At 40.2% G+C, this 14,513-nt stretch overlaps 1 protein-coding gene across 3 annotated transcripts in view; it reads left to right on the top strand.

The window, feature by feature from the left end:
• The window catches only part of LOC141801752 (disheveled-associated activator of morphogenesis 1-like), a 58,026-nt gene that overhangs the window by 30,969 nt on the left and 12,544 nt on the right, over positions 1-14,513 (top strand). For all 3 annotated transcript variants that reach the window (XM_074684989.1, XM_074684990.1, XM_074684988.1), the window contains exons 2-5: positions 3,769-4,061; positions 7,941-8,030; positions 13,422-13,493; positions 13,880-13,974. In XM_074684989.1, the coding sequence (XP_074541090.1) occupies positions 3,873-4,061; positions 7,941-8,030; positions 13,422-13,493; positions 13,880-13,974 (446 nt within the window). In that variant the 5' untranslated portion in view covers positions 3,769-3,872. The remainder of the gene's footprint in view (positions 1-3,768; positions 4,062-7,940; positions 8,031-13,421; positions 13,494-13,879; positions 13,975-14,513) is intronic.

Genomic DNA, 14,513 nt, shown 5'->3' with positions numbered 1-14,513 from the left:
GGCGGTTTTAATTACTGCGTGTATTTAAATGACGGAGTAGAAAAGAATCTGCCTTATACTATAATCAGCAGCCTATAAAAGTGATGATGTTTCTCTACTACAGTGTGTTGACATTGCAAACACGCATGGAAGTAGCCTCCAAGCTGGGGTCAGTGGAGCTAAACATGGTTGATTCTGAATTTTTAGGGTTCGCTCTGAGCAGGTGAGGGAGGAAGATGTTGAGAAATGTTTTGCTCAGGGTCACGAAGCTCACCTGGCTATGAGTGGAATGTCCTCCTGTCCTAACAGGCCTCTGTTATGTTGGGAACCTTGACCGTCTGACAGAAAACCTCCTTGGGCCAACGTCAGAGCACTCAGGTTTCACAGGTTAACAATTACACAAAGCCTGAGCAGTGACACGGTCTGATTGTTTTAACCTCAGACTCCCCTCTCTCTGAGACGTGAGGCATCAGCAGGTTTCTGTAAGTGGACGAGAACTGATGCTATCCCACTCTGGTTGAAGAGTGGATGAGAAGTTTACAGCTTGCTTTAGATGATGGAAAGATGGGGAGTTTTGTGGACTAATATGGTCAACGAGGGCTTTGAATGGCTCCTTCCTTTCACGTTAGGATAGATGGTGAGCGTGAAGGGGAGCAGCTGCTGCAGAGGCCTCTGGTAGTCTGTTTAGAAAAGTCAAGGATGTGTCAAAATAAATATACTATTCGTTGTGTTAGTAAAAGAAATCCCACATATGGCCTCAGAGATCTCTTTTTTTAGCCCACTGTCAGCCCCTGCACTTAGGCACTTATGTTGGTAGATCTACTGGCTTTATTTGGAAAAAGTAATAAAACAAATCTTTTTTTTTTACTTCATTTTTATTTGGGTTTTTGTTTTTTGGCAGTCTTGAGGCATGTAATAATCATCATGCTTGATGTGTCTGAAAGTTTCAGTGCTACATTCATTATCGATGCTCCTTGTGTCAAAAGACAATGTTAAATAGCTTTGTGGTGTGTTACCTTTGTGCTTTGTGATTTTTTGTGGCTGTGTTAGTTTGGAAAGTGGCACCAACAATCCAGCGTGTGCCTCTTAATAAGTGAAGTACATCTGCTGAATAAAAGAGACAAAGTCAGACCAAAATGTGACGCAACTCAGCAACTTTTACCTTTGATGTGTCCTTAAATTTTTCATGGGAGAAAGAAATCTCCCTGCAGTTTGAACTTTAAATGACCTGTATTTTATGACTTGAAATAAAGTACATGACCTCGAAAGAGACTCCATCACACTTCACTGAATCACATTCTGTCTGGAGAAAACCTCGGACTTAAAGGGAAACACCAGGAAAGGTCACAGGGCTTTGGTCGTGCTCACTGAGCTGCTCCTCACTAAAAGCAGACGTTCAGAGATTCCTGCAGGTCGGCGCAGCTTTTGTGGTCATGATACTTGGCCTCACAGTGCTCAGAACTGCATGGAGCTGTTTTGTATGACATGCTGTCCTCAAATATCTGGACACAACATCTTTATTTGCCAGAACTCAAAGGGATCTTGTGCACTTAATTTCATTATTCCTGTTCTGAGTCGAGCCAGCAGACCTGGGAGAACTTCCTACCAGCTGTCTCCTCTCTTACTGTCTGTATGTTTGGCACAAGTTAAGTTTAAGTTTTGTGAAGCCGCAGCCAGGCTTTGACTGGAAACCCTTTGTTCAGAATTTTGTATTATTTAGTAGCTAACCAAACTATTATTCTTAGTGCTAGTGACCTCAACCCATGTAACTAAACTTTTGAGATCTTGGGTGTGCCATGCTCCCAATAAACAATGACTAACTTAAATCATATGGTAAATTTACAAAACTAACTAAAATAAACTAAAATTATAGACAAGATGTCATAAGTTTTCATGTTTGTCAACCTATGTCACATATAAACCCACTTTTGCTTTCTTTTTTTTCCCCTTTTTTATCATCTGCTTAGTGTCCTGGCAGAATAACACTGAGTGACACATTTTGATGTTATAATTGATGCTATTTGTTGTAGGTGAACACATTTTTAAAAATGGTTAAATGTTTTGAGTTTTTATTACACAATGCTTTTTTGGACATTTTTGAATCTTGCCCCCGACAACTGTTCCATACAACAAAGAAGACTAAAACTAATACTAAAGCCAGTAAAATTTAATTAAAACACAGCATTTTCCCCCCAAAAAACTAAACTAAAAATAGGAAACTTAATCAAAAAGAAAAGTAAAAATTAAATAAAAAAAGACATGATTATTGCACATGGTACAGAAGTATTAGCAGTTTAAAAGAAGAAAATTTCAAAAAACAAAACAGTTTTTTTTGGAGTTTAGTGAGACAGAACTCTGTAATTGACAGAAAGCACAGCTTTTCAGCTCCCTTTCAGGGATGGGATTTTTTGGATTGGGAAAAAACTTGAGGAGTTACAGTATTCACAAGCTGTTTAGCATTTTGCGATGTGTCCAGTGTTGCGTCACATGCTTGTGGATACCTCTTATCACTGGGCGGCATAAATTCTTAAGTTTCCAATGCTGGTTGAATTTTTCTGATTGGACCGAACAGAGATGCAGGAATAGCAATTAGGCCAAGTTAAATATATCACCAGTGCTCCACAATGACACTGCTGAACATGCTTGTGCTGAGCATTAATCATGTGTACAATGATTACCATCTAAGTGTGACGTGAGCATGCTAACATATGCTTGTAAGCTCAGAGCACATTAACAGCTGCTGATTATTAGAATAACTTTGGGTTGTTTATAAACCAACATGTTGATGTAGCTAGATATTCACTGAGACGTATTTAACCGTATTAAATTCATAGTCTTTGTCTATCTGTAAAGTCACTTGAACTGTTAGAGCTAAACTGGTGGCACTATGTGAGGTATCACGATGCATCATCTGGGGACCATGATGTTGTCGTCAGGTTTCTAGTCAAATTTTGAATCATCATACATCAAGATTTGCCATCTTCAAACAACAGCTACTGTATAAGAGTGTTTCTGGATCTGCACCTGTGGGTTAAGACTCTCTGTAATGTGCTCTACCCTCCTCAATGCTGTTTCTTTTTGACAGCTGATCTTGTGTATTTTTATCAGGCAACAGTCAGAACACATATCCTACATTGCGAGTAAAACTGCAGCTGCTACAGACCAAACCAAATGTTTAATCACGCTGACTTAGTCAGAGCCAGGCCAGGAGGGGATGATTGAAGCAGCGTATGTTTCAGTTTGACGTAGGCTCCATGTTATAAATCTCACCTGTCGTTTCAAACTACACACGCTTTGTAATGACTTAACAGAAAGTCCTTTTTTTTGCTCTTTAAGAGTGGATTACTAAACGCGATTACTGAGCCGGTTCTGACCAACTCTCCACGCACCTCTCACTGTGGTCATTGTAAATGCACCCCTCTAATCATTGCTCATATAGTCTTAAGTGGAAAACTGATGCTGAGTAGAAAAGTAAGGGAGATGAAAAGGCCTGACTACACCAATCCTGACAAATTATAGTCTCCATTTCAACGCTACACCCTCACAGGGACATAATGTGTACAGGCTGTGATTTATTCCTGCTTTGCTTTAATGAAACAGAGGTGGACTGTTTGAGGTTGGGTGTTTGTTGTGGTTGCTGATTTTTTCAAGTTTCTGAAACAGGACTAAGTATATTAGAGGAGTCAAAAGTAAAAGTTTACAGGCATCTCCTCATATTCATAGATCTGTCTGTGAATCAAGATCATATTTATGCTGAAAACTGAACATCTCTCCTCTTTACCTCCACAGTAGTCTCTGACGGAGGCCAAACTCTGAGGTGGAGGAGGCTGTAAAGAAGCCGTGGAGGAGCCTCCCACCCTCATTACCTGACCAGGCCGACACACCGGACAGCCATGGCTCCTCGGAAGCGTGGCGGCGGCAGCAGGGGTGGTGGCCTCTCCTTCATCTTTTGCTGTTTCAACAGCAACGATCACCCCGAGATCACCTACAGGCTACGGGAGGACTTCGCTCTGCAGGCCATGGAGCCATCGCTGCCGATGCCAGGATACGATGAGCTGGACGGGATGTTCTCGGAGTTGGTGGTAAGACTGGATTCTGCCTTTCATCAATGTTTCAGTATGTTCTCAAACTTCAGTTTAGGTAGAAGGTAGTTACTTTGTGTGGATGGATATTTTTTCCCAAATGCCAGATCAAAACATGGATCCTACTTTCAGTTTAAGCTCATTATAGTGCAGTGGTGGCCAACCAGTCAAGAGCCACAAAAATTACCATGGTACCACAAAGAGCCACATCACACAAACACTTCCTCTCACACATAAACAAAAGGACACAAGATGAAAATCAAAAGATTTCCAAATTTTGAAGTGACTTTTTTTGCGCTTGTAAGCGTGTTTCAATTCGTACCCAGAGCCATGTCAAAGACAAATTTTTGTTTTTACTGCAGAAGAGACAAAGTTTCATCCATCTATCTATCTATCTATCTAGATAGCTATGAGCACGTGTGATGTAGAGAAAAGAAACTGAAACTTTAGTATCAATCTCATCACCCAAGTATTGATCATTACTGATCACAACATCAATATGTAAATAATTTAGATTGATAGGTACACCACTACTCATAAGAATAATAAATGGATCAAAGAGCTGCACACCGAAAGGCGAAGAGCCACATGTGGCTCGCAAGCCGCAGGTTGGCCACCCCTGTTATAGTGCGTAATTCTGTGTCTTAATCTGCCTCATTGTCCAGAAGATTATTTAGAGACTTAACTGTTACTAGAAATAATTGCAGTGGAGTTAATGATATGTATGTATTCCCTTCACATGTGCTGTTTAGGTCTGTTGGCAGAACAGTACAGTGTCCAGTTTTTCAAGGGTGTGATTCATCCATTCAAAAATTAGACATATTCATGAGCTTACTTATCAAGTATAAGACTCAGAGTAAACTTTTCAGGAGCAAGGCTAATCAGATGAACATGATTTCTATCTAAATCAAATTGATCCACATTTTCACAGTCAAAATTTTAGCTTGTCTTATCTTCCTGATTGTTCTGCATCCCTCTAAGTCTGTCAAGTTTTTGTGAAACGGACTGGTCTCAATCTATTCTCTCGTAGTACACAATGACAAGCTTATATTGCATATGATAATGTATAATTCAACACTGCAGGATATCCACAGCACCATGTTTTATTAATCACGAACAGTGGAGGAAATTCTTCAATTTGCAAAGAAAGTTTATTGATCTATGTTTTTTCTTCAATGTGTGTTTGAAGCCCAGGAACTTCAGCGATTTTAATGTTTTATTGAACTCAGACTTACTGATGAATTTTTTGACCTTAATGTCTGTATCTTTTGAAACCATCCACAAACAAGCCATCACTTCCTCCCGGTTTACACTATCTTGTGTGTAACGGGGCCACGCTGCCATTCTTTCTCTGTCTTATTGTCACTTCTAATTTGTCGTGCCCTCCTCCCTCCCCTGCCCCACTTTCCTGTCCCGTGGTTGCCACAGTAATCTAAGCATGACATTTTTGCACATCAATAGACCTCATTCAGGAACTCTTAGTGTCTCAGCCTCCTCCATCTGCTAATTGCTTGTTTTTGTCTACCGCCCTTTATGGAGACATAATTGAGTGAGTTGAGTGTGACGACAAGGAGTCTTTCAGTTGCTCTGTTTACCAAAAAAAAAAAAAAAAAACAGCCACGTGCTTTTCTTTTCACCACTCTGAGCCACCATGTGCGTGTATAATCAGAACAAGCCTGCTGGAAACTGTTTGAAAAAAAGGTTTAGGCCACCTGCTCTGTTACGATCAATTACACCTGACCTTTGACCTCCAAGTTCATTTTAAGAGTTTCCCATAAAGCTGTTATTCCAGTTAAAGCTTCTTTTCCCACCACACATTAGAAAAACAGCTTCTATCACACACAAGCAACAAAAAAGCAAAGCAAGCAAAATGTATGCAAGATCCTCTTTATGATCTGAGGGATCGATAAAACACACAACTCAATGAGGTTCCTTTTTCCAGTTCAGCCACTCACTTGTCAGCATGTAGACCTAATTTATGGGATCATTCAATAGTCCACTCTGCTGTTAGGGCAGAGCACGAATTGATTCACAGAGCTTAATGGATATTGTTGAAAAAATCCCAGAAATCATATTCAGTCCTAAACAGTTAGCATTATAATACAGTTTTAACTTCATCTCCTTTAGATAGCAACTTAGAAATAATGGCTTGATTTATCACCTTCATAACCAACCTGCTGTAAAGACTTCCCAGTAATTTGAAGGTTTATTAAACAGGAAATTAGTGATGGAAAAAGCAGTTCTTTTTTAGTTTACTGAATCAGTGGAATCAGTTCAGTAAAGTGATTCATTTAAAAGATTCGTTCACCAAATTGTTAAGTGCTTCTCAGCTGCTCTGTCTGCAAATTAGAATTTAATGATATGAAACACAGCAGAAAGTTAAGTTCTGCTCACGATTGTACTGTGGACGACCGGTGGTGAACAGCAATACATCAAGCTTGAAGTTTAATAGCATAAAGCAACAGTTTGCAAACTGAACACGCCTGAAACAATTATATATTTTCCTTGACTATTATGTTCAGTAAATAAATCACTCTCTTACTGTCTTACTGAGGCCATGTCCACACGTAACCGGGTATTTTTAAAAACAAAAATCCCCCCTCGTTCGTTTTTTATATATACGCTTGTCCACATGCAGCCGGCATATCTGCCAATAAGTGAGGCTCGAGTCATGCCAAACCCATAGTTGGTAGTGTTTTTCAGACGTAAAACCTGCGCCAGCCAATCAGAATAGACCCCCGTCATTCATCTTTGAAAACTGAAAACACTGTTTACCTGCGTCCACACGAAACCATGAAACTTTTCCGAAATTTTCACTTTTGCCAGGGTTTTCAGAAAACATTGTTTTCAGTCACGTAAAGCTGCGGTTTTGTGTATGGCAGGCGTAAACGTATAAAAATATATGTGGTTTCCCAAAAAGCTGGCTACATGTGGACATATCCTAAGAGGAAGAGAGAGACCTGGAGACAGAGCTCCTGTTCAGTGAACGAACTGGCTCAATGCAAACGTGCGAGACTGCAAGTCACCAACCCTTAGTCACACACACACTCTTTGCTGACTGAAACACGATCAAATTGAGACAGTTTTTAGTGGATGTTAAAACAGTCTGCAGAGTGAAATTAAGTTGGATAAAAGACGTTTTTAAACTGACAGCAGCTTAAGAAATGAACAACTCTTTTCAGTGATTCAGTTTAGCTTTGTTCATCCAAATGATTTGTTTCTTTTAAACAAATCATTCATGAACAACACATCACTTGTAGCTGATGTAAGGTCCACACAGCTCTTTCTTGAATGACATTTATTCTTCTCCCCAACTGATCTAAATTTGCCAGGATTACAACAGCGTTTAATTTTAAACTCCTGACATGATGAACTGAATTAGAAACGCTCTTGGAATGCTGAAACTCTCTGCAGTATTTACACCAGCACTTCCCAGCAGCACCCTTTGTGTGCCTCCGTGAAATATTGATGATATATTTGGACGCATGTTGTCTCCAGATGTTTGTAACCACATGTCAGGCAGACAGACCACGCCTTATCTTCTTCTCTCCATTACTCACACGCTTGATGCCTGTGAGACATGTGATCTGATTCAGAGTCCTTCTGAATTTATGACCAGAGCAGCCGCTGATATCCCACTGATAGGAAGAGATTTAGCACAAACAGATTTTGAATGGAGAGCAGAGCTGTGATGCAACTTCCTTGCACACGTTTTTGTTTTGAAAACAACAAAATAGATTTATGTGTTGATCTAAATAGTCAAGCTGTGCTATAGGGATGAGGATCTACTCTGCTGTCATGAATGAAGGATTATGAGGAAACTGTAGTTCCTCCTTGCCAGTGTGTCCTAACCTTGTGTATTTTCTCCTCTCCCTGCAGGATGAGCTGGACCTCACAGAGAAGCACAGGGAGGCCATGTTCGCTCTGCCCGCAGAGAAGAAATGGCAGATCTACTGCAGCAAAAAGAAGGTAGAAGACTCTCACCGTGAATTATGTCACTCTCCACATCAGCCTCCACACTCTTGCCGCCAACAGCACTGGCTGCTCATCCTGAGCCATAGCTGCAGATACCCAAACTGCCAAGTTTGTGCGATCTCTCCTCTGTGATTTGTTGATACCTGGAGCTGTGCACTCTCAAAAGCCGTACTTCTCTGTATCTGTGCTCACAACAGGCCGGAGCATGTGAGCGGTTGTCTGAGTACAGTATCAGAGGAATGTGGGTGATTATTTTTTTCATTTTGGATGTCAGGTGTGTCAGCTGCAGACAGAATGAAAAATAGACATGCATTGAAATTCAGGACATTATCCTTGATCCACAATGCCTGATTCAAGCCATGTCAGTATTTCTTCCAGAGTTTATAATAAGTATTGCAAGTCAAGGGAAGAGAGTCTGAAATCTGTGCTTAGATTTGACTCTTTTAAAAGTCGCAAAACCCTGTTTGTCTTATAGCCATGATGTGGTTATTGATTTTCTTTCATCAGGTGGAAAACAGTGAAGAGCTGATTGTGAAGTGGAAGGAGGCAGAGAACGAATGAAATGGGGATAAAACGATGACTCTAAAATGAACTCTGAGCATCTCAAAACACAATAGGCAAAAAGAGATTTCCAGAGAAATGATGTGATATGAACTTGATATCTGATATGCTCAATTATAAGGGATGAAAATCCCACTTGAGGTCCAAAGATCGATTGAAACCAGAAGGAGAAATTCTTTCTCTAATGCACTAGACCTGAGCTTCTTTTGTCTTTCCAAACAAGATCTGATTGTTCTTTTTTTTAAATCAAACATTCCTTCTCTCTGCACTATGATCCCAGCTACATTACTCCTCCTGGTTCCGTTTTTATGCAACCCTGCTTTTAAGAGCACATTGTAAAATGTTGACATGTTAAAGCCTCTGCACCGGACCTCCCACACCTTGTGGTATTATTGGTATCAACAGAACTTTGGCTAAAGAGATGCAGAGCTTTCAAGGCTCTGTCCTCAGAGAGAAACATTTTCAAAACACTGAACGTTTCAACGCAGCTGATGAAAACAATAGATCAGCTCAAGCATTTATTAGAAACACCTCAAAACAATTCAAGCAGAGCACTCCAATACTTTATTATTTTCATGATTCGACTGCCCTTTTCCCTCATTAAAAACCCTCTGCTCTGCCTGGTCAGAGACCTGTGAGGATGATTCATTTAAATGTTGCACAAGGTGGATACAAAAATAGTCATGTTGTTGAGGGAGGATCACAAAAGCTTAATCCATCCTGTCTTATTAGATCATCCACTAACACAGAAGAGGTTGTTCAGAGTTATAAAATACTAAAATTAAAAAGTAACTTATTCCTTGTGACTCAGAAGAGACAAAAACAGAAATCCTTTTATTAAAATCATGTTGTTTCTGCTTTTGGATGATACACCTGTCCTATCAAGGCAGCTGTGCAGCCTTAACATACTAAGAAAGCATTCTGTTGCAGTGTCATATTTTATTATGCCTTCTTGTCATGATAAAAGGCCCGTCAGCTGTTTTCCTCTCTCCCGGACATTCAGGAAAACTCAGCTGTCAGCTCTCAACTTGCTGTGGTGCTTTGCTGATGTTTTGACAGATATTCCGAATCACGCAAAAACAGGATATACAGGTTTATCCCTCTTTTCCCACATTGGGTTACAGACTAGAGGTCAATGGTGAGTTGATGTAAGGCTCTTGTTGAGTCTCTGCAACGTCAACCATTTGTTTCTGAAGAGGTATCACAAACAATAGGAAACGCAATACTGGAAACCCTGACTCCATCTAACCTCTAACTGCTCTGGAAGTTGACAAAGAGGAGGAGGTATTAAGCACAACTCTTAGCCTTGATGCGATTAAAATACCCAAATTCTGCCTTGTTTATTGTTTTTATGAATAAATACACACTCTACTCCTGTGTTGCTTCAGCAGCGTAAATCTGCCTTCATCCAAAATCTAACTACGCCTGTATCAACGCTTACCACATGTTTTGTGATTGGTCTGCTGAGCAAGTCTGTGCTTCCTGTACTTACATCTTTTTCTACATCACCACACAGTCGGCCTGTTATTTCATCTCCTCTAATGCCCTCGCCTTCCTTTTAAAAGTGGCTGTAGGAATTACGAAAATGTGCATCAGCTTTAACGCTCAAAATCGCTGTGAAAAAGCAAGCAGAAAACATTAGCGGGATGATCATACTAAACACACTGCCCTCAAGTGTTTCGGGGGAGTACTGCAGGCACATCTGCACAGAAGTATATCATACTCATGACTGTGTCAGCCTCTACGGTGTTGAGTCAATGCAGAGTTATAAAACAGGCTCAACAGCATGCCCTTATCTTGTGGAGCTTGTCTCAAGTGGACACTCAGGGAACTGCAGTTTTATTGCACGTGTTTGTTTTGGCTTTGCTTTTTAAATCACGGGTTTGGTTTCATCGGACGGTTGCACAGTTTGCATGTCAGACTTGCAACACAGCTGCAGGAAGTATTGTACAATCTCAGATGCAGAGTATTTGCTGGTTTGGTTTTCATCACTTAAATTCAAGAAACATTTGTCTGAAAAGTCAGATTCATTCGTTCATAGTTTTTTATATTTTTATACTTTTTTACCTTTTTTCCTGTTGAAGTTAAGCAAAGAGAAAAAATATGAGTTAGTTTAATTAAAAAAAACATCTCATTGCTTTATCTCTTTTTCTTTTTTTTGAAAATAATAGCTAAATATACATAGTAAACCAGAATTGAGTGTTTCTAAAGAAACAGTTGAGCATTTTGGAAAATTCAGTGGTTCAGAATATTCCTAAGAATCAGATAAGAGGATCCTGTATCAATGCTTCAGACACTGCGCCAAGAAACAGTCGTGCATATAACTCCCTGTGAGGCTGTATTTCATATCTTTACTCTACGTTTGTGTATAAATTAAACAAGACAGATTGTTTTGATTAATGAGCTTTGGTGGGGCGGTTAGATGGACTTTGTTACTGTTGGGTCGGAGCCAGGCTCGCTGTTTTTCTCCTGCTTGCAGCATTTGGGCTTAGCTAACTGGGTTAGCTTTGAGTTGGGTTTTCTAATGTTCTCAATTAATTATTGTTAACCATTTCAGTTTGACCAAAAAACAGACGCTGGCATGAAGATGCTTTTCTGGAGCAAGGCAGGTATTAGTGAGGGGATAGTAAAAACGGGACCTGCTCTTTTTCTGAGCGTGTCCCAATTAATGACCTCATTTGGAGTACCTGTTTGACCACTGTTCAGCTTTTGAGAGTCATTTGTGTTTTGGCGTAAAGGTAAAGTAGGTTTGCTATGGTTTAGGTCTTTATGCTGCATCGACCTGCAGAAAGAGGGCGGAAAGGAGAGACAGAGAAACATCAATATTGCTGACTCGGCAGCAGGCTCTGGCTTCATCCCAGACAGATACAACCCAGGGGGAAAAGTGTGTGTGTTTGTGCGTATGTGTATATGTGGTGTAGAAAGGCAAGGGAAGCAGTCGGTTGTCCAAAGCAAACAGGAAGGCTTCACTTCACAGGTGCAGCTTTTGTGTGTGAGCAGGAGGAGGGCTTGGGGCTGATAAGGAGGAATGTGGGGTTATTATCAGGGGAGAAAAATACAAAGATATTCAACTGTGAAATTAAACTAAAACTATTGTCTCTAATAAAACAGAGGTCTAAACTGAATGGTAGAAACATACCATGTGCCCCAAGTCAAAGCAGTTTTGGCTTCATAAAGAGTCAAACACAGCAAACATTTTCTCCAAGTTTTAACTTTTGTCTGCAGGTAATCAGACATGAGCCGGCATGATCACAGTGGTTGTGTGGCTGTAATTGCTAGGGCTCAGATCCCAGACAAGGTTTCATTATAGGTTTGTTGACCCAGTCAAATTAGTTCCTCTGATTGAAAAGATGTTCTAATTCCTGTCCTCATCCATTGTTGTCGTTCATCTGGCAGCTCAGGTCATTATCAGGGCACTGTGAGCCCACGTCAGGCCAGGCCAGGCCAGGCCAGGCCAGGAGATCAGTCAGTCAGAGGCAGAGCTGTTTGGTTTGGCCCTGGCACCAGCACTGATGAAATCACACTGCAGAGAATAAATCTTCTTCCTCCTTCTGGTCAGCTCTCTTTTAGGCTTTATCATCTGCCAAAAAGCAGATTTACCGGCTTGGTTGTTAGCAGAGATTTTAGAATTGGGTTTCAGATATCATCCAGAAAAAAATCCTTTACTTTTTGAGTGCTGCAGAGCTGTAACATAACTTCCCTTTCATGTTCTTTTTTGCCTAAAAAACTAAGATTAATTCCTGTTTCCAATTGAGTCTTTGATCTTCACTTTGTCCAATGTGGGAAGAAACAGACTTCCAGAAATACACCCCTAAATTTCCTCTCCGATCCTGACCCTGAATAAACCAGGCACATCTCAGTGTTTGAAGATCGCTGGCTTCTTTTCTGACAAATGAGTTCCTCAAGATGCTCCAGTAAGTGCTCCCACCTCTGCTCCACAAATGGACTGAACTTCTTCCAGCACCCACCAGGCCAAGCTGGCACTGATCTTTAATGGAACAGCAGGATCAGACCTTCCTGTCACCACAGGATCCCTGCCGACCAGCCAGGGCCTGCAGTTTCTGCTCAAGCGGCCAAGTCTCTGCAGGCCGTTTTATTAACTGACGCCCAATTAGTTTCTGATGATCACGGCTCTGTTGTGCTTAATGGAGCGAGGGTTAAAATGAAGGCGGGGAGGGCTTTCATGTGCAAGCCAAGTTCATGGTCAAGTCATTTTCTCCTCAGTGTTTCCTCTCGAGTTACAAAATCAAATCACCTCGGAAATGTCCTCCAGATTTTTCTTTTGCTTTGTAATACAAACGTGCCTGTCAGGCCATTAATCTCAGCATAAGCCAGAGAATGACCCTAATCCACAGTTTGAACATTCATTTGCTAATCTCTCAAGATTTTCTCAAGCAGCTGTTCTCTCTTTTTCCGGCACTTCTCACCACCTCCTGAACACAGACTGGAGATCTGTGTCGCCCTACTTTAGAGTTCTTGCTCCATTTTTGGCTCTCAGCTATTTATGCCTTGAACCCCTGTTCTTACATGTGTTCATCCATGTTTTCTGTGTTTGAAGCTCATGAATTTTGAAAATGAAAGCATGAAGTTTCACATTTGGTTTGTTTTTTAATGTCAGTAAAATCTAGCATCAACTTTTCACCTCCACGTGACTCTCTAAAAGACCACGTTCTTATGTAACATGTTCCAGAAATCCATGTTAACTCTTTATAAACCACAGATAAGCCCATGATTAGCTAACTTTATACTCTTTGAACCACTGTGTGAACAAAACCTGCCAAGTGCTACACAGCATCATTAATGATCTGTTTTTCTGTTTTTCAGGAACAAGAAGAAAACAAAAGTGCAACTAGTTGGCCTGAATACTACATTGATCAGCTCAATTCAATGGCAGCTGTAAGTCCTGATTCGAAACATGCTTTTCTTGTCATTTGTATATCAAAATATTGTAAAATAATCACTGAAAAAATGTTTTTGCTGCTCTGATTTTTAATTTCATAGTGTCAAGAGACAACATCCATGATTAATAAGATCTGAGATCCACTCAGAGTATATTCTATAAGCTTTAAACCCATTAATTTACTCACCCTTACTTCAAATTATCCCACATCTATTGGCTAGTGCAGTCACAATAAAATCCAAGCAACACTTTTTTTGCCTCCATCTTTACTAAGAGATTCCTCACCGTGAGAAATGTGTGTCAATTTTTTAGAAATCATGACAACTACCTTAATATTTTATGATTCTCTGATCTTTACCATGAGTTATCTCTTCCCAAACAGAGGACGACGCTCCTCGCTCTGGAGAAAGAGGATGAGGAAGAGAGGAACAAAACCATAGAGAGCTTGAAGACGGCTCTGAGGACTCAACCAATGAGGTGAGCTGAAAAGCGACCTTCTCCTCACTCACCGTTTTATCTCCTTCATATCTTTTGCATTAAATGCCACCTGGCTTCCTGACATTTTCTCACCTCTAACACTGTCTGTCAGTCATTTCATTTGCTTTCAGCAATATGGAAATGAGTTCTTTCAGAATAAACAGCTTCAGAGGGTGCTGATGTGACCTTAAAAGTACTTTCCTCAGCTTCAAAACATTTTCAGGGACGTTTAAAGAAACTTTCATTGATGATGATTCAGTCAAAAATCAGATATTTAGCTATGTAGCATTTTTACTTTAACCTCTTAAGACCTGAGCTTTTGTCTGGTGTGCAATTTTTGATTCACCTTGCTATTTGGGATAAGTAAGACCTTATAAGTATAATCACTAAACTTGGTCTTTGTATGGGAAGTTTGATTATTTGTGTTATGAGTTCTCTAATAGCTGTTCATTAGTAGTGTTATTTTGCTTGAATATGTTGTTTTTTCACTAAAATTGGTGTGATGTTGTGATTTCACCAAAAGATGATGAGTTTCAAAA

The sequence above is a fragment of the Halichoeres trimaculatus genome, unplaced genomic scaffold (assembly GCF_033239565.1).
Source record: "Halichoeres trimaculatus isolate MK-OKI-2021-1 unplaced genomic scaffold, fHalTri1.1 fHalTri1_scaffold_13, whole genome shotgun sequence".
NCBI lineage: Eukaryota > Metazoa > Chordata > Actinopteri > Labriformes > Labridae > Halichoeres > Halichoeres trimaculatus.
Note: the sequence above shows the minus strand (reverse complement) of the source record. Positions and strands in the feature narration are given on the sequence as shown.